Here is a 26,402-nt window from a genome sequence, read left to right on the forward strand (position 1 = left end):
GTTAACCGGTTAAACCTGGAGTTACCATGGTTACCATGGTACAATTTGACACTGTGTTAACGGTTTAACAGTTTAACCCCATGGTCTAATAAAACATGGTCTTCCATTCCCAGAGTGACACGCGATTACGTCACAATAACATTGCCACTTTATTTCAACATAACATGTTACATGGGTACATTATACCTATGGTTAATAAGTTAAAATATTTCTTTATAATTTTATAATTTTCATTTATATGTATTTTAGCTTAAATTTTACAATAACACGTCTTTTTTAATTACTCGTTAGCAATATCTTCCGATTCACGAAAGAAATTTCAGACTTTCGGGTAATTCTGTTTATACTACTGGCAACACAGGATAGCTCTGTGGACATTTGACAATTCGGATCTAGATAACTTCATGCCCTGACCGTCATCCTTGTCGAACGCGTGTTAATTGCACTGAAATATGAAACCTATGGAAGTGAAACGTCAACGAATAATGCGTGCCACTGTGACGTCATCTTAGGACTAAACATGGCGGTTTTAGTGCTGCCCAGAAGATTTTTACTGTTACTAGGTTTTATCGATACATCGATACCTTTTTAACGTTCTCGGCTCATTTTATTTAAAATACTAAGTATGTATTATTTGTGCAGTTTATGTTTTAATAGGAAGTAAGTAAATAAATAAAAATTCTTTATTAGTATATTGTTATGTGAAAAGATACTTTGATTGAGTAAGATGTGTGGAGTCTAGGACAATTTCGTGCTTCAAATTTGACAGGTAAACGAGTTGACGCTGTACTACTCAATACATATTGCGATTTTTGCGGTAACACTGATTTTCAAAAGTTGACGTTTGACAACTTAGTGACTGCAAAACACATGGCGCAGTACAGCGCCATCTGTTTTGGATGTCAGAATAAGTGTACGTGTTTTTCTTGGACTTTACCTCTCTATTACAATCAATTTTGTTGTGTTGCTAACCCTGAAGTCTGTAACACACTACCGCACTGCACCTCGACCTTGGTGCGCCGTATCTATAAGTGAGAGCGATACAAAATTCAAGCTTATTAAGCGACGGGTGAAAAAAAACAAAACACCTTCAGAACATTTTTTTATTACAAAAATAAGGAATGACTTCCGCTCTTCAACTTCTTCAACATTTATTCAGCAAATAGGCCACAAGGGCATTTTTATACGTCAACATTGAATTTACATACAAGCAAAAATAATAACAATACATTAACCATTTTATAAATTACAACTATATGTATATGGTCTCTTAATGTCGAATTATATAAAAAAACTTTAATAATGATATAAAAAAGCCCGCAGGGCAGCTTGTGGAGTAACGACCCCACGGACCCGAGTGCTCCTGAGAGTCGGTCAGGGTCTCCATCTCCAGCTCTTTCTTTTTATGTTCATTTCTTGGTAAGCTATAAAAATGATTTAATTATTAAATTAAGATAATTTAGTTGGTTTGAAGCGGGGTAGCATGATAAAATAAGAAAATATAAATAGGCAATCATAATATATCGATATCAAAGTCGATAAATAAAGTACAACCCTAGCTGAAATGTTTACATTATTTAAGCGTAAAAATATAGTTAAATAAATCCAATCACTTCATGATCTATAACTGCACAGAAGAACCTTGCTATTTATAATGTGAAACATCCTTAAATTTCCCAGGAACATTAACAATAACCAATATTTTTCATGTAAATTATAGCGTACCTGTGTATGGTTAAAGATGGCTGATTTGGTGGTTTTCTTATGCCGCACCCTAATACACTACACACTGGCATATTCGCGACGTAATTATTCACATTTGGCTTCAATTATTTTCAATCACAAGCAAAATATTGAAAGATAATTAATAATTTTAATTTTCACCACGACTTTTTGACAGGACAAGTACCGGCTGAACTGACAGACAATGACATTTGCGTGACTAAACATGGCGGATTTTCGGCCGCATTAGGTATTTACGTATTTTCATGGAACACTTTATGTCCGTACTGAAATACTGTCACCTTTTTTTGCTATGGGTTACAGTACTGAGTAAAAACGAGATAGATATATATTTATGTGTGTGCCGTCAAAATGGGTGCTATTTCTATAAGCAATTGTACGTATAGAACAATATGTCTTGTCCCTATTATATAGGTCTATGGTTAATTGTTATTTCCTTCTCGCTCAGTGTCAGCAGTCGCAGTGTTTTCCAAACTTTTCACGTCGTAAGCTTGGTAATTAATGTGTAACTGTGAATTCGTTTTTTAAACGTTTGTCTTGTATAGATAAATAAAGTTTAATTTAATACATTAGATTTGTTTTATTTTACTATGTTTCTACATGAATAACTTAAAATTAATGCCGTTAAAATAATTTTCACCGTTGGTTAAAATTCTCCCACATTTCAAAGTTTGAGAACCTGTAAACAGCATGATGACGTGGCCGCGTGTCAGTTAGGTCATACGCGAATCTCGGAATGGAGTACCAGGCGGAGTATATTATTATACCATGTTTAACCCGAGGTTAGTGAGATGGTGCAAGTGGCGCTAATAGAGCCAAACAGAACGTGCCTATGGGGCTATAAATCACTATTCCGAACCTCTTGCTTATGCTCCCAGAAGCGAGCGATAGCCCGATTCGAACTTTAAGTTAATAGTCAAGTCATAAGTTACTTACTTTAGCGACTTTCTCGTCCAGTAGCCACTGTAGCGTAGTACTAGACGCGTTGGCTAGCGCCGCCAGCGCGGCTCGCTCCCAGACCACGTGCTCCCAGTGGTCTGTCATGATGGACGCGCATAGCATCGCCGTTGAGCAACTGGAACAAAAGACAATCGTAAGATAACCAATCAGCGTATAAGAGTCTCAGAGGTCAACAGAACTATCAATCTCTGCAGCAAACGTACCTACAGATGTAATGAATAATACAGATGTAATATCCTTTACCACCGTATTTTCACGGAAACGCATGAACGTGTTATACTATTTCAGTTAGTCCCAATACAAAGAGTACTGAGGTTTACTGAAGTAGCATGACAAATACGAACGTTTCCGTGAAAATACGATGGCAAAGGATTGTTCACTACATCTGTTGGTACATCACTTTTGCTGCAGCTATGTATATTATAGTTGACCTCTCCTGAAGTTAATTTTTTGGCTATTTTCTTAAATAACTTCTAACCTATGTACCTATATTAAAAACAAAAAAAAAATTGAAATTCTCAAGATGAGCTGTCATTTGATGTATAACACGATATAGTTTTTATTTTTTAACTTTCTCATTTACTTACCCCCCAATAGAGGCCCCCATGTTTAAAATTGATTTGTTTACGTTACATGTCCATCTTTGGGTCACTAATTTACATATGTGTACCAAATTTCAACTTTGTTCAAAATTGGTCCAGTAGTTTCCGAAAAATACTTAGGCTGTGACAGACGGACAGACTGACAGACGCACGAGGATCACTAAGGGTTCCGTTTTTTCCTTTTGAGGTACGGAACCCTAAAAAATGTTAACAACAAATTATTGTTAACGGTCAGTCTAGCTTAGCAATGCACTCACGAGAACTTTCCAAAGTTGCCAAACTTTCCACATGAGAATTTCTCGGTAACTTCTGAGAATGTTCTCGAGAACGAGAATTTATTTATTTATCGTAGTTTATACCATAAATATTCACGATAGTTTAGGTGTAGTATCCTTACCCCCAGAAAATTCCGACTTTTGGTCTACCGCTTCCGGTCAGAAAAATGTATGACGGCCCGGCCAAACGGTCAGACCTAGGTGAGGGGGTGCTCGACCAAATGTCATAGAGGGACCCTGGCAGTTTTTGACGAAGCCATGTATTTTTCAATATAGCCGACTTTTTATTTTATTTTTTTCAAGTTTGTCCTAGAGCGCTGAAATTTTGGTCACGGAATCTCGGGGTCCCCTAGATACCAATGAAAAATTTTTTTTTGGAAAAATGCTAGAATTGCGGGAAAACTGGCTACTTTTATTTTGTATGGCAACTTTTAAACGGTGCATGATAGGTGGGGGGTGCTCGACCAAATGTCATAGCTAGACTCTAGCTCAACCTCGCGCAGTTAGATTTGTCCACATAAAGTCCGTCTATCATGCTGTTTCACCCCACAATACACACTCATGTGGCATTGCTAAACAGGAGCTCATAAATCTGCGGTCACGGTCGGTCACTGAAGGCCACACAAGTAAAGGGCGTGTAGTCGGACCAAACTTACTCTGCACTGACTGAGCAACCTCTTACAAAAACTCTGTTAAATTTTGTCGCTCCCTAACCTTCGTTAGAGGGAGGCCACGTGATACACAGTACATAAAGTAACGGTTTTGTTAGTGAGAATTCTTTAGGTACAGAATGGTTCAGAGCAGTAATTGTATTCAACTGCTACACGTTTTACCTAAAAAAAAATCATATTGTAAATTTACTTTTGTATGCTATTACATAAAAAAACGTTTTTTCTTCTGCCAAACTGCAGGACAGTTTGTTGGCAGAGGGAACTCCCTTAAAACAGATAGGTAGACTTAGCTACTTAATTGCCTAATTAATTGTTAACTTAAATACATCTTATTGCTTATGGTGGTAACTTTAATTTAATTTTGTTTAATAGAAATAGAAATTATTTCATTCTAAATACCTATGGGCTATGTGGGTAATATAAGTTAGATAGATGCCTAACATACGGTTGAAAGTTTTATGACAAAATAGTTAAAAATAAGTTTTTAATTGCCTAATCGTTTTAAAACAGCCTAAATTTTGTTGTAATTAGTACCATAAGTGCACAAACATAAAGTCTTAAATCACAATTTGCCCCGCGGACACAGAATAATTAATAGTACTACCGTACAGAAAGGAAACTTCCTACAAAAACGAAGTTTGACAGCGGTTCAGGGTCGAATCATGCTGTCCCTTTCTAATATATGGCACTATCCCTTTCGGCTATTTAGGGTTGTCAAAAATCAAGTGATTATCTTATCTGTGGTCGTGCACGCAAAAGGAAGTCAAGTGGTGCCAACCCTAATAATTGCTCGGAGCAATGCTGAGCCGAGCGGAGCCGAGTTTGACCGAAGTCAGGAGTTTCGCACCCCTGCCGCGGATTCCTATGTCTGTTTATGACCCATTTTGTACCTTGTCACGTGACAATAGTATGAGCGACTTCCATATTGATTGTCATTGTGACAAGGTACGAAATGGGTCATAAAACTAGTGTCCGACCGAAGGTTCGGTTTCGGTTTCGGTTTCGGCCAGTTTCGGCCAAAAAATCATGTTTCGGCTGTAGATTCGGTTTCGGCCAAAAAACGGCCGAACCTTTCGGCCGGGCCGAAACTTACGAAATGGTACTTCGGACAAAGACCAAAAGTTGGGGAATAAGTATATAGGACAACAATATTAATACCTGCATATACTGATTCATGTACAGTAGGTACATGTAGGTACAGAAATTAATTGGTTTATTATAAAACACAATTCCACTAATGAGGGCGCTATATATTAGACGGTCGACGCAGTTTTAAGAGGCTGTCAACACCTATAACGCGCACACTGTCTAATTGTATCGGAGTGAATGAGATAGCACTGTCGCACGTAGCAGTTATCCGAATATCAGCTCGGCCCGAGTCGAACGATGTCTTTTTCGCTCTTATTCACTCACTTATTCAGTCGTTTTCCTATCTACCTGTAATGGCAAATTTTAAGCGAGGCTAATAAAGGCTGCGCTCAACTACACTCGGGTGCAAAGAAATCGGACCACCCCAGCATTTTCAACATTTTTTCAATTTGTGTAAAAACTGTAACCTCGATCATGATAATTTAAATACCACGTGGTAGATAATTTTCTGCCCTATCAAATGACATCAATATTCAGGAGTGGGGATGGATATTGTGCAAAATATGGGCCTGGAAATCACCCCCCTCCAACTGCCTCATTAGCGCATGCACTAATTGACCACTTATCATTAGGTATAAAAACAGTCATTATCATTGTTTATGCATCATTCGTGATTGGTACGTCTTCCTGAACACTACTCTCATCGCCTGAACCTGGAAAAACTGGAGAAAAATGGATACTACCTCGACTGAAGCCGGCCAAGCAGTTGCCCTATTGCAGGGAGGGCTTAGTCAACGTGCAGTGGCTCGACAACTCAACCTATGAAGTCATCGGTTCAACGTGTCTTCCAGAGATTCCGCGTAGATCAGACGTTATCCAGAAGACCCGGAACTGGCAGAACTCGCATCACTTCTGAGAGAGATGACCGTTTCATCGTTCTTACCTCGCTACGAAATCGTCGACTGAATGCCGTTCAGCTTCAGCAGAAGCTCCTAGAGACCAGGAATGTGTCTATCAGCCGATGGACAGTTAGAAGACGACTGAAGGAGAAGGAATTGACAGCTCACAGAGCTGCAAATGGCCCAAAACTCACCCCAATACATCGTGGACAACGACGCGTCTTCGCTCGCGAACATGAAGAATGGACCCTTCAGCAATGGAGTTCCGTACTTTTTTCCGACGAGTGCAGGATAACTTTGTCTGACAATGACGGACGGGTACGAGTCTACCGAAGACCTGGGGAGCGGTTCTCTCAATGCTGCATCGAGGAACGTGTTGCTTATGGTGGGGGGTCAATCATGGTCTGGGCTGGTATTTCTTTGGAAGCGAAGACGGACATTGTGTTCATCACAGGGCCAGGTACCAGACCGAATTCAGGCGGTTTGACTGCACGTCGGTACGTGGAGGAAATCCTGGCTGATCATGTGGTCCCATTTGCGGGTTATATCGGCGATGAGTTCATCCTCATGCAAGATAACGCTCGGCCGCATACAGCCCGGATCACTAAGGAGTACTTGGAGGAGGTCGGCATCAGAGTCATGGAGTGGCCAGCCCGCAGTCCTGACCTAAACCCGATCGAGCACATTTGGGACGAGCTGAAAAGAAGAATCCGGGCCAGAAATCCCGCCCCTGAATCCTTACTGGAGCTAAAGACTGCGATCGAAGAAGAATGGGCGGGCATCCCTCAAGACACTGTAAAAAATTTCATAAGATCAATGAAAAACCGAATGACTGCATGTCGTAGGGCTAGAGGAGGCAATATACGGTATTAAAATGCTGAAAATTGTTTTAATTTTTACTTGATATCTTTAGAATCGCAGTTTTCCCATTATGCATAAGTTTCACTCCAGTATGCATTTTTAGGGTGACAAAGTTCTTAGCCCTGAAAGCCTGAAAATATTGGAAGTAAACCTGTGAAAAGCACATCAATTTATAGAGGAAAAGCCAACCTTTCATTAGGTATATAATATGTCACAGTAGCACATACAGTTTTTACAGAAATTGAAAAAATGATAAAAATGCTGGGGTGGTCCGATTTCTTTGCACCCGAGTGTAGTTCCGCAAAGTTGATTTTCTCAATAGTTAATATTTTGCGATGCTGTTCAGCAAGCAAGCTGACTATTGATTAAAACGAAGAAAAAACCCTTAAAAGTGTCCCCAGTACAGTTTTTCATACGAATGCTCGACCTTAGCCTCACTTTTTACCTCAAATTACCATTGGTTTGTGTTCCACATGTCCTCTACTTCAGCTTAGCCTTTGGCCTCGCTGCGCCATGCTCGGCCTGTGGTCTCGCTTTTTAATACAATGGACAATGGTTGAAGTCTGTGCTCAACTTACTTATCCTGAAGCCTGAAGCACGGCTTTGACTTCGCATGAAAGTTCGCCTCACTGGGGCACTTCGGACTTTTAGGCCCAGGTGAAGATCGGTACCCGGCCTTGCGATATTGTTAACAAAAAATTTCGCGCTCGCTGCGCTCGCATTTTTAGTTGGTTTTTTGGTTGACCCTGTATCTACATGTTAGCTTGACTGGTGAATGAATAGAGTTAGACCAAGAAAATTCTTCAATGATTTTGATAGCATACGCAGTGCAACTAGTGCAAATGTTATTTATACGTCATAATTTCATAGAAGTTTAGCGTTTAAAATAACACTTGCACTGCGTGTGTTATCAAAATCGTTGCAGAATTATCTTGGTTTAACTCTAGTAATTTTCTTAAAAAACTGCTTAAGTAACATCAATTTCAAGGACATTGGGTGTTGACAGCGCCATAATGTGTGTAAAAGCGGTTTTATGACATTTTTTCAACGATTTTAGCAAGTCTACAAAAGTTTCGGTTTCGGTTTCGGTTTCGGCCGAAACTAGAGCCAAAGCCGAACATTCGGTTTCGGTTTCGGTTTCGGCAAAAAAACATGTTTCGGTCGGACACTACATAAAACTCATAAATTAATACTTTCAACCGTATGTTAGGCATCTAACTTACATTTACATAGCCCACAGGTAGGTATAACGTGTAGTAGTTATATACAAGTAGGTTACTGCTCTGTACAAGTGTATACATACGATGTTAATTGCGAGCCAATATTTACTTCCAAGGGAGTGTCTACGTCCTTCAATCGGTTTCTGTTAGCTATACATTAATAATACAGGTACACTCGTACCCACCATTAACATACATGTATTTACATACAAGATATTATACAGTGCTAATACTAAAAGAAATTAATAACCAGCTTAAATCTAAAATAGGCCCTTGAGGCATTGTACCAAGGATGCTGGCGGCATTTCCTCGCTGTATCGCAATGCTGATACATGTATAATAATGTATATGTATAGTATTGGAACACGTGTATTTTTATTTTTGTAATTAAAAAAATACAGTTTGGTCCGAATGTGATGTGATTTTAGAAATCTAGTTTACTTTGACGAGCATCTGTGAAAACATATATTACGAGTAGGTAACATTAATTTTAGTTTAGGTACTCCTCGTTCCATGCTTGCGTTTCGTTTGTTACCAGAATGTTGTACCTATTAACTTTGTATATTGTAGATACATGTCATGTATTTGTATAAACATCCAAACTCGAATTGTTATTATCTAGGTATCATGAATATCGCGATCCTATCTGTATGATGACGGCGTTTATGTTATGAATATTTGATACGTTGCTTTATAACGCTTTATCGATGTAATGAAAGTGTCAACAGCTGGGGAAATTAGATTTTTATATTCATATTTTGTTTACTTACCACTGGGTATTCAACTTACCTAAATAATTGGATACTTACCTACTGATATCCAAAAGATATACGTGTACTGTAAATAACATACCTACGGCCCCTACGGGGTGTTTTTCAACATATAGGTGCCTATAGCCAAGTTCTGCGAGGTGAGTATAAAGATCAGATTGGGCCATGTATGAAAAAGCTATTTTATTTCGTATTTCGTCGTCTTTGTAGATTATCTAGTTAAAGAAACATATAAATTCTTTTCGGTGTATTGTTTCTGACCACTTTGTCACGCTAGTATTTGTGTCTTTTATAGAATAAATAAAAAAGTCGAGTAATTCCAAATCAAATCAAATCAAAATATACTTTATTCATGTAGGCCTAGCAACAAGCTCTTATGAATCGTAATTAATCTTAATCTAATTATCAGAGCAATTTATTGATGTTAATATTATTCCATAATAAAATTGGATTATTATACATATCAAATTTAACACTAAGAATTTCACAAAAGGATCGTCAAACATTAAAAAGATTGTATAAAAAAATACTAGTCTAGAATTACTAGAATAAAATCGAAATGTCAAAAAAAAGCATAAGTAACAAAAGAAGTAGATAGTATTACATCGGAATATCCATTTCCTCATCAATAATCAAATATACCTAATAAATAAATAATCATTTCGAATAACAATTAATCCCACGTTGTATTATCATTCATGTAGTCTTGTGTGGTATAATAAGCTTTAGAAATAAGTTTACGCTTTACATAATTCCTAAATGTATTAATAGATAATTCAGTAATATGGTTTGGAATCATTTTTGTGGGCATTTTTGTGGGCTCCGTCGCATTTTTGGGGACAAAAAACAAGACAATGAAAAGAATTTTGACCCACCTACTTATTGTTACGAGTATTTGGATAATGAATAGCAATATTAGCAATCTTTTGTTCTGGGTGAACAATTATCCAGAGAAAACAATAGCCACATTTGAATAGCACACCCAAATTGCAGCTGCAAATACCTGCAAAGTTATTATATCCGGGTCCATGGTAATTGTTTAACAACAATTGGTGTAATATTTAAAAAAAATCAGGTATTTACTGACACACTGCACACATACGAAAAGGTTTAGGAGCACGTAGGTCGTATAGTCTGGAGCTATTAAATCATTTCGGTCTTACTTATAGCATAGATATTACCCATCTCTAAACAAGGATAAACAAATTGATATTTTCTAAAGCAGGAACCAAATCCGTGACTAAATTTCCCACTTTTTTAAATAGTTATTACTTATTAGGTAGGTAGAGGTATCGTGACATTTTGTCACGTACCCGCACCACAGTCGTTTTATCTCAGCAGTATCTATTTATCAGTTTATCACCGACGTTGTTCTGAGCTGTTATTACACACTAATGCGGGTTCGCCTCAATGAACCAGTATAAGCGTGATCTCAAAGTCCGTAACAACAATGCTTTTTCGGGGATCAGAGTCTACTGGAACGTCTAAGTTATAGCTCACTTGCGTTCTGAAAGGTACAGAGCCAGAGGTTATCCAATTAAGTTAGTAAGTCACGTCAAAGGAGGCAGGGGGTGTGATTGGTCGTTATTCACAATAGAAAGCTTCAGGTATCCAGTGTAAGCGAGATCAGATCTCCATATACTTTTTGTTGCTACGGATCTCAAGGCCCAGTTTATCAAGGATGATCTGAATCATCTGAAGACAATGTTTTGGGAACATAGTTTGTGACGCATTATGCCACGTGCCACGAGCATCACGACACGATATTGAGAGTTGAGAGCCTGTGGGACTAAACCAATTTCAGCGTGATTTTCCGCAAATTGCTGCGACGACTCATCTGATGTAGGTAGGTATAAATCAAATCATTGCATTTATTAGTGATAAACTAATTTACTTAGGTACCTTTCATACAAACGTATTTTAAATGAGATGTAGGTAAAAATAAAAAAGGCTTTTTATTTATTTAATTATTATAACTGCCTCCTAGCCTATACAGGTTGGCTATAAAATAACTGCATTCCCGTTGCCAGGGAGGTTTTGGAATTATACTGAGCAACTTTTACTATGGGACCAACCTCGACATTCGCGTAAAAAAAATTGTGTGTTTCATACATTTTGGCTGGTCCATTTTATATGGGAGGGTAATTTTTTTCTCTGGCAACGGGAATGCAGTTATTTTTTAGCCACCGTGTATAGTCGGTAGTGACCCTGTCGAAGCTGAAGGTCCCGGGTTCGAACCCTGGTAAGGGTATTTATTTATGAAAAAATGTTTTGAAATCTCATAACAAATAAAAACTGAAAGGGCATAGCATCCTATGTAAATGTTTTCTATAATATTAATATCCAGAGAAAACACGAGGATTACGATTTTATGGAGAAGCGGTTGTCCACTCTGACCGCTGCGGGCCTACCTCAAACCACGTTCGACGTGTTGCCTCTCTGTCGCACTTGTAAATTCGTACGTAAGTGTGACAGTGAGGCAACACGTCGAACGTAGTTCGCGGTTGTCCACTCTGACCGCCGCTGTACCGGGGCATGCACCTTCTAACCTTCGTCAATTCGGGATTAACCCGATTAATCGTTCTGTTTCATTTCATTACGTGCTGGAATAGACAAATTGGGCTATCTGTGCAATGAATTGGAATTATTTATTTATGGGGTAAATAAGCTTTAGGAGACTGTGATAATTATTTTTCACCTCAGCAGCTCGAACAAGGGTACTTTGCTTCTTAAAAACAGTGAGCAAAATGCGATTTTGCTCATTGAGTGAGACAAAATGACATTCAAGTGACCTTTATAGTCAAATGTCATTTCAACATGCGGGGTCTAATACAAGTTCGAAATACTTGGGTTCTATTATCTCTGTCCCTTTCACACTATTAGCAAAAGGAACAGACAAAAAAAGTTAAAACGACATTCAACGGTATATTGAGGGTTTATAATAGACCCCCGTAAACTTCAGACCGCATCGTTCCAAACCACGTACGAGTATGAATTCTTAATAATTAATTAATAAAAAAAAAGTTGAACATTTGAAAAAAACTAATAAAATACTATATTTTAGGTATTTTATTTTATTGTACAATTAAAATAATGAACTCAAAAAGTACAAAGATTATCACGCAAAATTAATTATTTTACTTTTAAGAATTTCTACCATAGTTGACAAATAGTACGTATCCGCAATTCGGACCGTATCTTACAAAGTATTTTTTTACAAAAAAAAAGTTGTCGATTGAAGTGTCAGTTGATGTTCGTTATTTCGATATTATTTTACTGAAATTTAGTATTACGTTTTGTTTTTGTGTTCGATTCCGGTAATTAAACTTAATTGTTCGTATACCTTAAGAAAACATGAGTGCAGGTATTAAGTGATGAAGAAGGATTACATTTTTCAAGTTGTCTAATAGGTATGTTTTCACTGCTCAGGTGAATATTTTTGTGTACTACACGAGATCAAAGTTATTTGCATCTCGTGCGCTTTTGAGTCCCTTACTACGCTCAAGATTCTAAATTAGATTCACTCGCTACGCTCGTGAATCTATTATAGAATCTTTCGCTTGCACGGGACTCAAAATAAGCACTCGAAGAAATATCAAACTTTGATCTCTTGTTGTACAAATAACTATTGTAATGAGTGGAATGGTTACTCTCTGCAGATGATAATGAGGTCAATTTATATGTATGAACTACATGTGCTATTAATAAATAGCACACCCCTAGTGCGCCGTCACGTCACGTTAGTGTCAGCGTTGGTACATAAACGCAAATGTGCATAATGTTATTATCATTATATTGTCATTACGCACGCAAAGAGCACTATGTATTTTATTTATATAACCCTGAAAACCAGAGTAATAGTAGTAACTATGCATAGTTCCCATTAAACTGTAGAGTGTGGACATAGAAAAAAAAACAGTATAATAACATGAAAATATTATTTTTGAACCTACTTCAATACCTGAATATTAAATATCACTGTACAAGAGTTTCCTTTTACAAAATCTCCGCCTCTTGTAGGTACATAGGTAGGTACTTAAGTTGTAATTCGAGTTACACTTTTCTTTTTACATTTTATTAAGGTAAAGGTAGTAAAACTTAGTAAAATAAACTTAGTAAAACTCTCTTCTTAGTGCTTTTTCCAAAATCTTAGAAAAACTAGTTAACAATCGTTTAGTCCGTTATCTTGAAAAATTTTGTCTTCTATCGGATCGACAGTTCGGTTTCAGGCGGAACAAATCTACGGAAGACGCCACCTCTGTTCTTATCAATCTTATATCATCTTTCTTAGACAATAACCAAAAATGTATTGGCGTCTTCCTAGATCTTGCTAAAGCATTTGATACAGTGTCTATACCAATTTTACTTCGCAAACTTCAAAACCTGGGCGTGCATGGAGTCCCTCTGTCGTGGTTCGCAAGTTACTTGACGGGAAGAAGGCAACTTGTCAGAGTAGGATCTTTTAAAAGTTCTACTGAACAGGTTAATTTCGGTGTTCCGCAAGGAAGCATTCTTGGTCCCACTCTTTTTACGATATACATGAATGACATCCTCAATCTCAAAATTCCAAATTCTGAAATTCTGTGTTATGCAGACGATACGGTAATACTTTTTAATGATACAAGCTGGAAGGACGCAGTCACCACAACAGAAAAGGGCATGCAAATTGCATCTGACTGGTTCCGTGCCAATCTTCTGACCCTGAACTGCAACAAGACTAAGTTTCTCTGTTTTCACAAAACCGCCTCGTCACAACCATCTTTCAACCCTACAATAAAAATCCACTCATGTACTGACTTCCCCTTAAACCCCTGCAACTGTAATTCTATTGAGAAAACGAATGTTATAAAATATCTTGGTCTATTAGTTGACGATAAGTTGAACTTTAAACACCATATTCATAATCTCTCCGGAAGAATTAGAAAGTCAATATATATATTCAAAAAACTCCGTAATTCTGCAGATGAATCACTATTAAAAATGATTTACATTGCGCTTTGTCAGTCTGTGATCAGTTACTGTATTTCAGTTTGGGGCAGTGCAGCAAAGACTTGTATGTTGGAAATCGAAAGGGCCCAACGCTCTGTACTAAAGGTGATGCTCAAAAAATCCTATCGGTTTCCAACCTTTGATCTTTACGCCCAAGCTCAAGTTTTAACCGTCCGACAGCTATTCTTACACAAAATCTGTTCATACACACACAAAACCTCTAAAACATTTCCCTCATATAATATCTTAGTTAAAAAACGCATTTTCAATCTACCAATTCCCGAAGTACGTTCCGCCTTTGGAAAACGTTTTGGAGTTCGCATTAGAGTCACAACTTACAATTCCATTCTTAAACAGTGTAACCTTAGATCTAGCACCACTATAGAAGCAAAAAAACTACTATTTAAATTCCTAAGTTCTCTTAGTTATGCCGAGACAGAAGCTATGTTAGATAATGTACTTTAGCTTATTAATGTTATATATAAGTACTATACCTTTATCAACCTTTATTGTGTTGATATGATTGTTAGTTATAATAAGTTTATTTTGCCATAAGCTGGACTTTGTAACAATAATTCTGTTGTTTAATGTAATCCTGGTACCCCGCGATACAGGCGAAGCCTAGTGCGGAGACCTCTGCCTCACTCTGTAATTAGTATTTTTGGAAATAAAGATTTATTATTATTATTATTATTTATTTTGTTTAATTTTCTCCTTTTTAAGGGGTATTATATTTCTTATGCGGGCCATGACCAAGCATAAGAAATAATTATTGAGTGGTGTTCTCTGTTTATTATTATTATTAAAATCTTCCCAGGCGTAACAAATGTAATTTTATTAAGATTCCTAATGGTACGAGTAGGTAGGTATATTTTTTCTAACTAGATCGGTACTGATATGATGGTCGTTCTTGTCTACGTGACAGCGTGATAAAACGGTATCCGTCACTTTCTTTTCTATCCCACGGTGTTAAACAGTGACAGTTATTTTATCACGTGGATAAAAATGGATAAAGCTATCCATAATACGCTGGCTGCTCTCGCACATATAACGTTTTCGTTTGGAGCTCCACCGTCTATCGGATAACTGTCGATGAGATTATATCTTAAAGTAGGTCATCTGCGGGAGATTTCTAAAGCCAGGCTGAGGATTAAAAGATATCACTGATATCAGGTAGGTAAGTATTAAATACGGCGGTGTCGGTAAGTATTTATATTTATGGTGGATAAGATAACATTTAAAGTCAAGCAAGATACTTAGTTTTAATGCTCTTTTATGTTTTAATTTTTGAATACCTTTGCCGTGCATTTGTTTTTTTACGTTGTCTAATAGGACGTCGCGGGTTTAAACCCCGGCTCGTACCAATGAGTTTTTCGGACGGAACTTATGTACGAAATATCATTTGATATTACCATTCGCTTTTCGGTGAAGAAAAACATAGAAACAATGTCTGATGACAGTCGCTTTCGTAAAAACTAGTGCTTACGCCAATTCTCGGAATTAGTTGCCAAGCGGACACCAGTACGGTTACCATCAGTTTGTCACTGACATAAACGCCGTCGAGAACGTAATTTACTTTCTATACATCCCGTTTGCACTAATATGCGAGTGCGAGCGAGATGTATAGAAAGTAAATTACGTTCTCGACGGCGTTTATGTCAGTGACAAACTGATGGTAACCGTACAGGCTCATGAATCGTGGCAAAAAGCCGGGTTAATGCGAGTAAGATGAGGCTATTAACAAATGCAAGTTGTCCACGTGTAACTTTGTCGGCTAATTTTATTGTTCACGCAGATTTTAAGGTAGGTAGGTAGAAAAATAACAGAAGGAAAATAGAGATTTGGATTTGCCCAACTTGGACTTGAGACAATAGCAAGAATGAATGGCCGCAGCAAAACCATAAACAGCTCCACTTTCCAGAGTTTGGAACTTTCTGATAATTATTATTTTATTTCAACTAGAAAGATGAAAGGTTTACTTATCGTCAAGCCGCCCATGAATCAAAACATGCCAAGACAAATGCAATTATGATTTGTCAAAATAAGGTTTCAAAATACAATGGAATGGGGGTCTTTTTATACGGATAGAGGTTAAAGTGGATAGGTACATACATATTAGGAAGTAAGTACCTAGATATATATTGAGTAGGTAGTAAAACCGAACGATTTGCAATAGTACTTAATAATTTTGCTACAGTCAAGTAATATGGAACAGTTTACAACACTAATGCATGTCAACGGGACCTTAAAAATTATGAACATTCTGGAAAGGCACGATATCAAGATTCACACGACGTGTAAAACAAATTAATGAAGGTTACTAATGGGTCTCAAGTGTGCAAAAACTAAAGATAACATTCCTTTGTTTCCTGAGAACGAACGAGGAAAATAACTCTGGAATGTTTGCCGGGCATAAAAAGTTTTAATCCTCGGTGCAAGACATCTGAAGCTAAAGTAAAAGATTTTTTGCAAGACAATACTTTATGTATTTTGTTTTGTTTATATAAAAAGTCACTGTCAATTATTATGCATTTAATTATTCGTATTTGGCTGGCCGGCAAAAAACTGATATACTTACTGTTTAGTCGTGAAACTCCAGAATCTAGAAACCTCTTCTAAAAAGTACCATTTTCTTCTCTCATTTAGGGTTTATTTGCCCGACCCACGGAGCAAAATCGTCTTATCACACTCGTAAAAACAAGTGAACGACACCTTTATTTACGAAATTCGCTAGGCAAGCCAACCCTTTTTACGCTAAGAATGAAAGCTGGCGTGTTATTTCCAAACCTTGTACTTACCTGTCAAAAAGCTCTTCTCTAATACATACCTATGTATATTGTATACATTGACCGAGATAAGATATGCAAGAGGTAAGTGTAAGTACCTAATGTTGAACATATTGTATACTGATCTGCCAGCGGCGAACCGGCCGGCAAGGGCTGCGGCTGTTCATAAATTACGTCATATGACCCCGTTTCCTCCTACGTCATGCTACCATCATCCGATGTCCAGACCCCCCCCAAGAATAGAAACCCGGCATGTCAAGGGTTTTCCTGCGACACGTTTCTCTTTGTTAGATTTGTTTTTACTCGCCCGTTTTCAAAGCAGATTTCTTGAAAGAGATTTTGACCTTTCCTAAATTGAATTTCAGTCACTTTAAGGACTGACTACTTACAGAACATATCAACATCTATACCGTACATACTTACATGTGCTTTATTTAAATGTTATTCTGAAAGAAACATTCAGAATGGTACCTATCTGAGATTTCTAGGGAATGAGATGAAATTACGCTAGTCTTACGTAAACGGCTCGAGAAATTCAGAGCACTGCAGGCAAATACCGAGTATCGTTTTCCAATGCTGACAGCCTAGTATTTGAAATCTAAATTACTTTGCACACATAATTTACAGCGAATTTATAGCGACAATACCCCCTAACCCTTATACTATACCTAAGAACTTATGTAAAAAGTAATGAAATAAACGCATTTGTATTTGTATTTGTACAATAAAACTTAATCGTATCACACGGCCCTGTTGAAAAATTGTACAATTCGTCTAGGTATCTAATTTCATATACATATTTATTTTACTTGTTTTATCAAAAAAGATAACAGAAACAAAACAAAATAACCGGTCAAGAGCATGTCGGGCCAATGCTTAGTGTAGGGTTCCGTAGGTAGGGTATAAGGGTATACCCTTCCTTTACAATAGGCCAAACGGGAGCTATGACATAGCTAATCTACTATACTAATACATTGTATTAGTATATTAGTAGATTGTTAACCAAGGGATAAAATATTGCCTTTAACTTCACTAATCATGTTCGCTATAATTATTTTTCATTTAATGTATTTCTTAAGCTCTAACTCCACGATTTTTTTTCATATTTTTTGGACCCATTCAAAAGTTAGAGGGGGAAACACATTTTTTTCTTCTATTATAGACGAATTATATTAATATTCTGCTAAATTTATTTCTAGACAGCTTTATATTTTTACATTTATATGTTCTATAGAATATTAGAGATGGCGCAAATATTTGGCAACTATTTGGCATTCGAACTTTTCGGTCACTTTTGCTGAATATTAATTATTCGGTCAAATCCACGCATATTTAATAAATTCATGGCATATTTAATAAATACCTACTTGTGTTATTTATTTTATCTAAATCAATTAAATAACATTCTATCCTTAACTTGGTACACAAAATTCCACGAGTTAACAGTCCAGCCAGGTAGAGAGCCAACCTCGACCCGTCGGCAGATTTTTTGTTACAAAAGCCCAACATGTGCATTCATTCTGACCCTTATCTTTGGAAGTCTATTGTCCTAAACGTTTTTTTTATATGACCGACGGCGTTGGTTTTAATACATTCGGTGCGGCAGCGCAAAACCCAAACTTACTGCCAGTGCTTTACGAGTCATATACTTCCCGTATTGAGAAAGCCAAATTTGCGGCACGACCTACATTTTCCCGTACCATGTCCTGACTTTAAAGGTCCCTACAGACCTGGAATGTTATCGATTTGAACTAAAAGTCATTCTAATCAATAGACTATATCCTTGTGTATATACTACCCATACAACCATTTCCAGTCGCCGTTACGACGCGGTGTTGACACATCTTGTGTCGACACCGTCTGTTTCGGTCACAATTCCAGTCGCAGAGTCGTCGCCGTGTCGACACAGTTACCAGAAATGGGGAAGGGTCGACACATGACACAAAGTGACATAAAGTGTGGTCGCCGTGTGCACACATTGTTTCGGGTTTGCGACTACTTTATGCCAAAATCATTCGTTCATTCGTTCATTTTGTTCCTGTCGAATGGAAACTGTCAGATGGAAAAATACTTAAATAAAAATAAGTGACATTAATACGCCATCTCTAAAACGGATTACAAGACGTAATTATATATTGTTTGCATTTATATTACAATATGACTTAAATTATTATGGGGAATTAAACTGCTCGAGTGATTTGATAAACTAAGTGTAATATAATCAACGCGCCACCACATTGTTTTAGTTTAGCCGGAAATGAAATTGTTTACTTCTCAGTGCCTGTGTTCATAACTATATTATTTGAAGCATTTTTAGTACTTCGATGCGTATACTATACTTAAATAACAGAAATAACGCTTTACATACTACGAAACTTGTTAATTATGATGTATAAATATGGTTCAAGGCTGAGAAATATTGCAGTCACAAAGTAGTTGCAATGTTTCGACTTTGTGTCGACTCTGTGTTGACACATGACACGCGCTGTCAAAAGTAATAACAAAGTTACTGGTATGTTACTGGATTTGCAAAATGGCTCCTTGTGTTGATTTGTTTTCAGATATTCTCAAAGTGTAAAAATGCCGTGGTCAGAGATGGGCATTAATCGATTAACTGTTTATTCGACTAATTAATGGAATAAAAAAAGTTAATTCTCAAATTTTAATCGCGATTAGTTTAGTCGACCTAACATAGATTGAAATTGAATTAATCTGAATATTAATCGAATAAATTATCGATTAAATCTCGATTGAAAGTTGACAGGGGGCCATTTTTGTACGTAAAAATAATAGAAATGTCTTGCATGCAGATGGTAGCAAAACACTTTGTCATAAAAGTCGAGATGGGTGTCGATATATAGGTTTTAGGGAGTGCCGATTTCGAAAATAATGACCATTTTGGAATCCGAAATGGCGGCCATGCACTGTGTCATAAAAGTCGTCATGGATGTCGTTTTATACGTTTTAGGGGGCCCCAATTTTGAAAATGATGACCATTTTGGAATCCAAAATGGCGGCCATGCACTAAGCCATAAAAGTCGTCATGGGTGTCGTTTTATAGGTTTTAGGGGGCGCAGATTTCGAAAATGATAACCATTTTGGATTCCAAGATGGCGGCCATGCACTATGTCATAAAAGTCGTCATGGATGTCGTTTTATAGGTTTTAGGGGGCCCCGATTTAGAAAATGATGACCATTTTGAAATCCAAAATGGCGGCCATGCACTATGTCATAAAAGTCGTCATGGGTGTCGTTTTATAGGTTTTGGGGGGCGCAGATTTAGAAAATGATAACCATTTTGGATTCCAAAATGGCGGCCATGCACTATGTCATAAAAGTCGTCATGGGTGTCGTTCTATAGGTTTTAGGGGGCGCAGATTTCGAAAATGATGACCATTTTGGATTCCAAGATGGCGGCCATGCACTATGTCATAAAAGTCGTCATGTATGTCGTTTTATAGGTTTTAGGGGGCCCCGCTTTCGAAAATGATGACCATTTTGGAATCCAAAATGGCGGCCATGCACTATGTCATAAAAGTCGTCATGGGTGTCGTTTTATAGGTTTTGGGGGGCGCAGATTTCGAAAATGATAACATTTTCAATTTAAAAATGGCGGCCATGCACTATGTCATAAAAGTCGTCATGGGTGTCGTTTTATAGGTTTTAGGGGGCGCAGATTTCGAAAATGATGACTATTTTGGATTCCAAGATGGCGGCCATGCACTATGTCATAAAAGTCGTCATGGATGTCGTTTTATAGGTTTTAGGGGGCGCAGATTTCGAAAATGATGACTATTTTGGATTCCACTTTTATGACAAAATACGTAGCCGCCATCTTGGATTATAAAATGATCATCGTTTTCGAATTCTGCACTCCCTAAAACCTATAAATCGACATCCGTGACGACGCAAGTTATCTTTATTTTCAGATCTAACAAATTGCTACAGAATACAAAGGACAAAAAAGAAGCGAGGAGGTAATGAAACAAGCAACAAAAATACAGATGATTCCTCGACGCAATTGGGTGATTCTTAAATTGTGCCCAGATTTTTTTTGTCATAAAAGTTTATATTTTTCACATATTACTAAATCTATGGCAAAAGTTATAATATTGCAATGGATTCCATCGCATGTAGGTATAAGTGGCAATGAGACAGCTGATGCATTAGCAAAACAGGCATGCAGCGATGGCATTGAATTTCACTTGAAACATTATATGGGGGCAATAATGACTGTTTACATTTAGTCAAATTAAAGTGTCGCGAATTGTGGAAGGAATATTTCGACGAGAGATCTAGGGACAAAGGTATTTGGTATAAGACAATACAGCCACAACCCTTTAATTCTCCTTGGATTGATAATAGTGTGTTGTGTAGGCAGGATCTAGTTTTATTATTGAGATTGCGCTCTGGACACATTCCATTGAATAAGTTCGCCTACCTCATGCGTAAAGTGAATTCGGAATTATGCACCTTATGTAATCGCGTCGAGGATGTGTATCATATTTTAATGGAGTGTGTCCGAAATGAGCGACTTAGAAGACAGATATTTTATGACAATGACAGTTCCATTGGGTTATGTAATACCTACCTTTCGAACCCCATGTCTGAGGTTGTTGAAAAGGTACTAAATATTGTTAAGTGCGGTCTGAGGGACAGAAATGTGTGATGTAATTAAACTAGATGTAGCTATTTACTTTCTTTTAACTTTGTTAATTAAGTCTGTTTTTTATGGTGTGACATATTCGGGCGTTTCTCAGAGATGACCTTCGGTGCCTGACTTCGGTGCCAAATTTTTTTTTTAACTTATTTGATATGCGAATTTATTTCCTAAAATCTAGCCTTAATATAAAAAATATTGGTAGTGGAGGCCTCCATTAGAACCTTATAGTTTTTAAGATATTTGAGATTTAAAAAACACCGAAATCATGTGCAGGCACTGAAATCAATTGGCGTCACCGAATTCAATAATGCATACACAAAAATCACATTTCAATTTTATATCTCAATCATATTACATTTTAATCATATTTTTCATTCTTATTTGATTACAAGCGATGTAACAAGGCTAATGATCTCGAAAGCTTACATAAATTTAATAGATAAAGACCCAAGATTTTAAAATAACCTAATTACGGCTTATAAAACAACATCTCTAGAAGATCCCACACTATTTGACTGTCGTCATACTCGTCATATAATAGGGTGATGGGCGATGTATGGTCCTGGAACGAGTTTCAGACATGTCGACCACAAATTCGCACATTAGTGCCATAAAGGAGAAGATGTTTGTTTCACAGAATCCGACCGCACACGCATCAAAAATAAACTTATGTTACCTACACCCGATAAACAAGAAACTTTTCAGTGGTGTTCAATGCTCAAAAAATATTTAATGCACTTATAAAGCAGTCTGATGCAATACGGAAAACAAGTATTTTTGAATAACAGAGTTTTAAAGCGTGAACTCCATCAATTTAAAACTATTTGAAGTGGTCGACTAATGCTTGAAGATCTAATTACCTATTAATTATTTGAGGGTGCTGGAGATCTCCAGCACCCTCAAACACTTGAGCTGATTTGTAACTCCTATATTTAGACATAAAGACATAGGACATTGAGGATTGTTAAAACATTTGCTATGTTCAATTTGTGTCTATCGCTATTCTTTAGAAATATCGATCAGCAAGGTACGATCAGTGCCTTTGAAGCGATCTCGACATTAGAAGGCCACTTTATTTTTAATCCCTTGTTCTGAACATCCTGTCCCTTGGGTGCACCTTGCATATTACACAAGTTATTTTAAAAGAAGTGGGATCTAATTGACTGCATTCATTTAACATGGCTGACACGTTTAAAGGTATCGAGGTGTAGGGCCTCAGGTAGGGTTTGCACGACGGATCCGAAATGTATGGGAAGATCCGCGGATCCGGATCCAGATCCGGATAATTTCATACATTTCGGACCCGTCGTGCAAACCCTAGCCTCAGGTGATACAGAGGACAATTATCATAATTTACTTCATTGGTTTGAAGAGAATATCAAGACAGAGAAAGAAACATTGGGTCTACAAGTTTCAACACACGTCTGGTTTAAAAAACTACTCATAGTAAACTAGTGATTTTAGTACCTACCTATTATGACTTAATTTACTTACAAACATAATTTTACGTTTATACAACGTAATTGCAATTTTTACGTGTGATAAATTAGTACAACAAACTAGTTTACAGAGCAGGATTTGAATTCAGTGATCACTTTTTTGATATCGGTGGTCAAAAAATCCACCGAATCCAAGGAAATCAACACCAGCGATGTCAAAATTAATCGCTTTTTAGCAATTACAGAAATAGCATGAGTGATACAGAAGAGATGTAATAATGTTGGATTTACGTACTTTCGAGGATTTCTTTATCACTTGCATAACGATAAATGCACTAAAACTTTCGGAGTAAATTGCACCACCGATCTCAAAAAAACATAGAACCAAACCCACCGAAGGACGGAGAAACCTTTAAAAAATCTCTTTATTATACTGTGACTGTACCTCTACTCTATTCAACGGTTAAGGCACAACTAAAGCATAATATGTTTGAGACACTGAGTTCCTGGTTTACAGCTTTGAAGGAGTACCGACATGTTTTGCAAATTACACCGAAATCAGGCACTAGCCCGGGACACATCGTAAATTTGGTTTTATTCAATGAGCTGAGCAAACACATTATTGTGATATAAAGAATATGATAAGTTAACTAATACCTTATGCGTGAATACCCATAATAACTCCGATCTAATGCCCCATCTTGAGTAATAATTTTTTGTTTCATAAAATCTGGGTGCGGGACACTCCCACCGAACATCATTTTTGGCATTTGAATTTTTTTTTTCTTGTATTATATAAATAATAAATAAATAATTTTATAGGGTCCCAGATAGAATATAGGCTGAAGATCATACCTAAATTAATTCAGATTTATTGAACAGTAAATTCAATCATTTATTGCCCCGGACACGTAAAAATGGCCCTCCTGAGAAATGCCCATTCGTTCAATCGAAAAAGCCCCTTAATAAAGGAAAAAAAAAAAAGTTCCGTGACATTTCGACCTTGTAATTTTTTAAGTAAATGTTTTTGTTTATCTATGAGGATCTCACTAGAATAGTATAATCAAGGTATGTTTATATTTGATGAATGAAATAGTAACGCAAAAAAAAATATATTTGTGTCTTATATTCCTGCCGAAGACTTTTATTTTACCTTTTCCTTCTACACAAGTTTGGCCAAGTAATAAGAATTTCATCATCATCATCATCATTTCAGCCTATATACGTCCCACTGCTGAGCACAGGCCTCCTCTCATGCGCGAGAGGGCTTAGGCTATATAGTCCCCACGCTAGCCCACTGCGGATTGGGGACTTCACATACACCTTTGAATTTCTTCGCAGATGTATGCAGGTTTCCTCACGATGTTTTCCTTCACCGAAAAGCTAGTGGTAAATATCAAATGATATTTCGTACATAAGTTCCGAAAAACTCAAAATAAGAATTTAGGGCACTCAATTTTATTTTGACTTCTACAACAGTAACTTAAAGCTACGAGGCCATGTTTTGGTATCGTTTTCGTATAAATTCGCAGTACCAAATTTAGTTAAGGTATCACATTGACACCATTCCGAAGTAAAAACATATAAACTTATTAAAATACTTTCTTTTAAACTCCTCTTCACGCTTAAACTGCTGAACAGTTTTAATTTAAATTTGGTACACATATATTTTGAGTCCCGAGACAGGATATAATAAGTTATCTCAAAAATCACCCTTTAAAGGTGTGAAATGAGGTGTAGGGGGGAATTCAGAATTGACTTCTTGAAGTTAATACTGTTTAAGTTTAGGTTTGAAGTCATGTTTTTCCATCATTTTTAACTAAATCAAAGATGTAGACCATCCCAAATTTCATATAAATCGGTTCAGCGGTTATTGATTTCCCGTACAAATTTCCACGCCACTTTTCACACCTTCAAAAGATGATTTTGGTTATAAGATCTATCCTATGTCCTGTTCCGGGACGCAAACTATTTCTATACCAAATTTCAACGAAATCGGTTCAGCGGTTAAGCGTCAAGAAGAGTTTCAAAAAAACCGGCCAAGTGCGAGTCGGACTCGCGTATTAAGGGTTCCGTACATTAAGTCCGACTCGCGCTTGACTGCACATTTCTAATAGGTTTTCCTGTCATCTATAGGTAAAGAACTATTTTGTGTATTCAGACGGACATACATACAGACGCACGAGTGATCCTATAAGGGTTTCGTTTTTTCCTTTTGAGGTACGGAACCCTAAAAAGATTTATTTTTATTTTGTGGAATGGTGTCAATGTGATATCTTAAATGGATTCAGCACCCCAGATTTATACGAAAACGATACCAAACACGGCCTAGCACCTTCACTGATATAGATATATCAAGATAAAATTGAGAGCCCTAAATAAACTTTCAAGAGCGGATATCTCAAAAACTATTCAACATATCGAAAAAATTGACGGAATAAACTTGTAACAAATTAAATTAACTTTCATTTTGTATAAGTGGCCATGTCGCTGAGATGCATAGTTTCCGAGATATAATCGAAAAACGGGAAAATGGGACCTTCAAAGCCCCCTCTCTCCCCCCCCCGCTCAAGGGCTACGGCCGGGGACTTTTGATATGTTCACCTCCTAACTTGTCAAACCGAGTTACGGAGTCAAAAATTGTGTTCCGAGCATTTCCCTCTACAACTTTTGGAGCATTCGTTGCCTGACCTAAGTAGCTTATTGCATTTCTTTAAAAACTTTTCTGTAAAAGGTTGACGGGTGTTGGGTGTTTATATGGTTTCGGTCGATTATTATCATTTGCATTGCCCATGATGACTTACTAGAATTACGAGCACACGAGACACTAATAGTAGTTTGACAAACCTTGGTTTTCAAGAGGTATTTTATATTGACATTTGCTGTCACAAATTTGCTGTCAGATTTAGTCGCAAACCGCACGCAAAGTGCACACAAATGTGTCGACACCTTGTTACGGAAAAGTGTAGACACGGCGACGACACTTTGTTTCGAAACAATTCTAGACACATTGTGTGGACTCTGTTACGACACATCTGACATTTAGTTACCACTTTGTGATTCTGCGACTGGAATGGTTATATGGGTAGGGTTTGCTCCCGGGAAATACCGGAACCGAAAGTACCGGAAATTCCCGGGATTTAGAGCCAAGCAAAGAACCGGGATATCAAAATTAAAAACCCCGGTACTTTCGGGATTTTCGGGACTAAAATTTCCGGTATCATATTTGACTGTTTTCTGTTACTAAGCAGGAAATATCATTTTTATAAAGAAAATAAATATATTTTATCAATCTAAGGCTGATACTTTTACGGCTGACCACTACATTTAAATAAAATAAATTAATAGTCAATGGGTTTGACAATGCCGACAATATAAAATTGCGTAATTTGATTCTTTAAGGGCATATATGTTTTTACGATAAATAATAGAAGC

The 26,402-nt window shown here is 37.1% G+C and overlaps 1 protein-coding gene across 1 annotated transcript in view; it reads right to left on the bottom strand.

Moving 5' to 3' along the window:
• The window catches only part of LOC134791745 (uncharacterized), a 131,782-nt gene that overhangs the window by 56,437 nt on the left and 48,943 nt on the right, over nucleotides 1–26,402 (bottom strand). The window contains exon 4 of the mRNA XM_063762887.1: nucleotides 2,680–2,818. Within this exon, the coding sequence (XP_063618957.1) occupies nucleotides 2,680–2,818 (139 nt within the window). The remainder of the gene's footprint in view (nucleotides 1–2,679; nucleotides 2,819–26,402) is intronic.

The sequence above is a fragment of the Cydia splendana genome, chromosome 6 (assembly GCF_910591565.1).
Source record: "Cydia splendana chromosome 6, ilCydSple1.2, whole genome shotgun sequence".
Classification (NCBI taxonomy): domain Eukaryota; kingdom Metazoa; phylum Arthropoda; class Insecta; order Lepidoptera; family Tortricidae; genus Cydia; species Cydia splendana.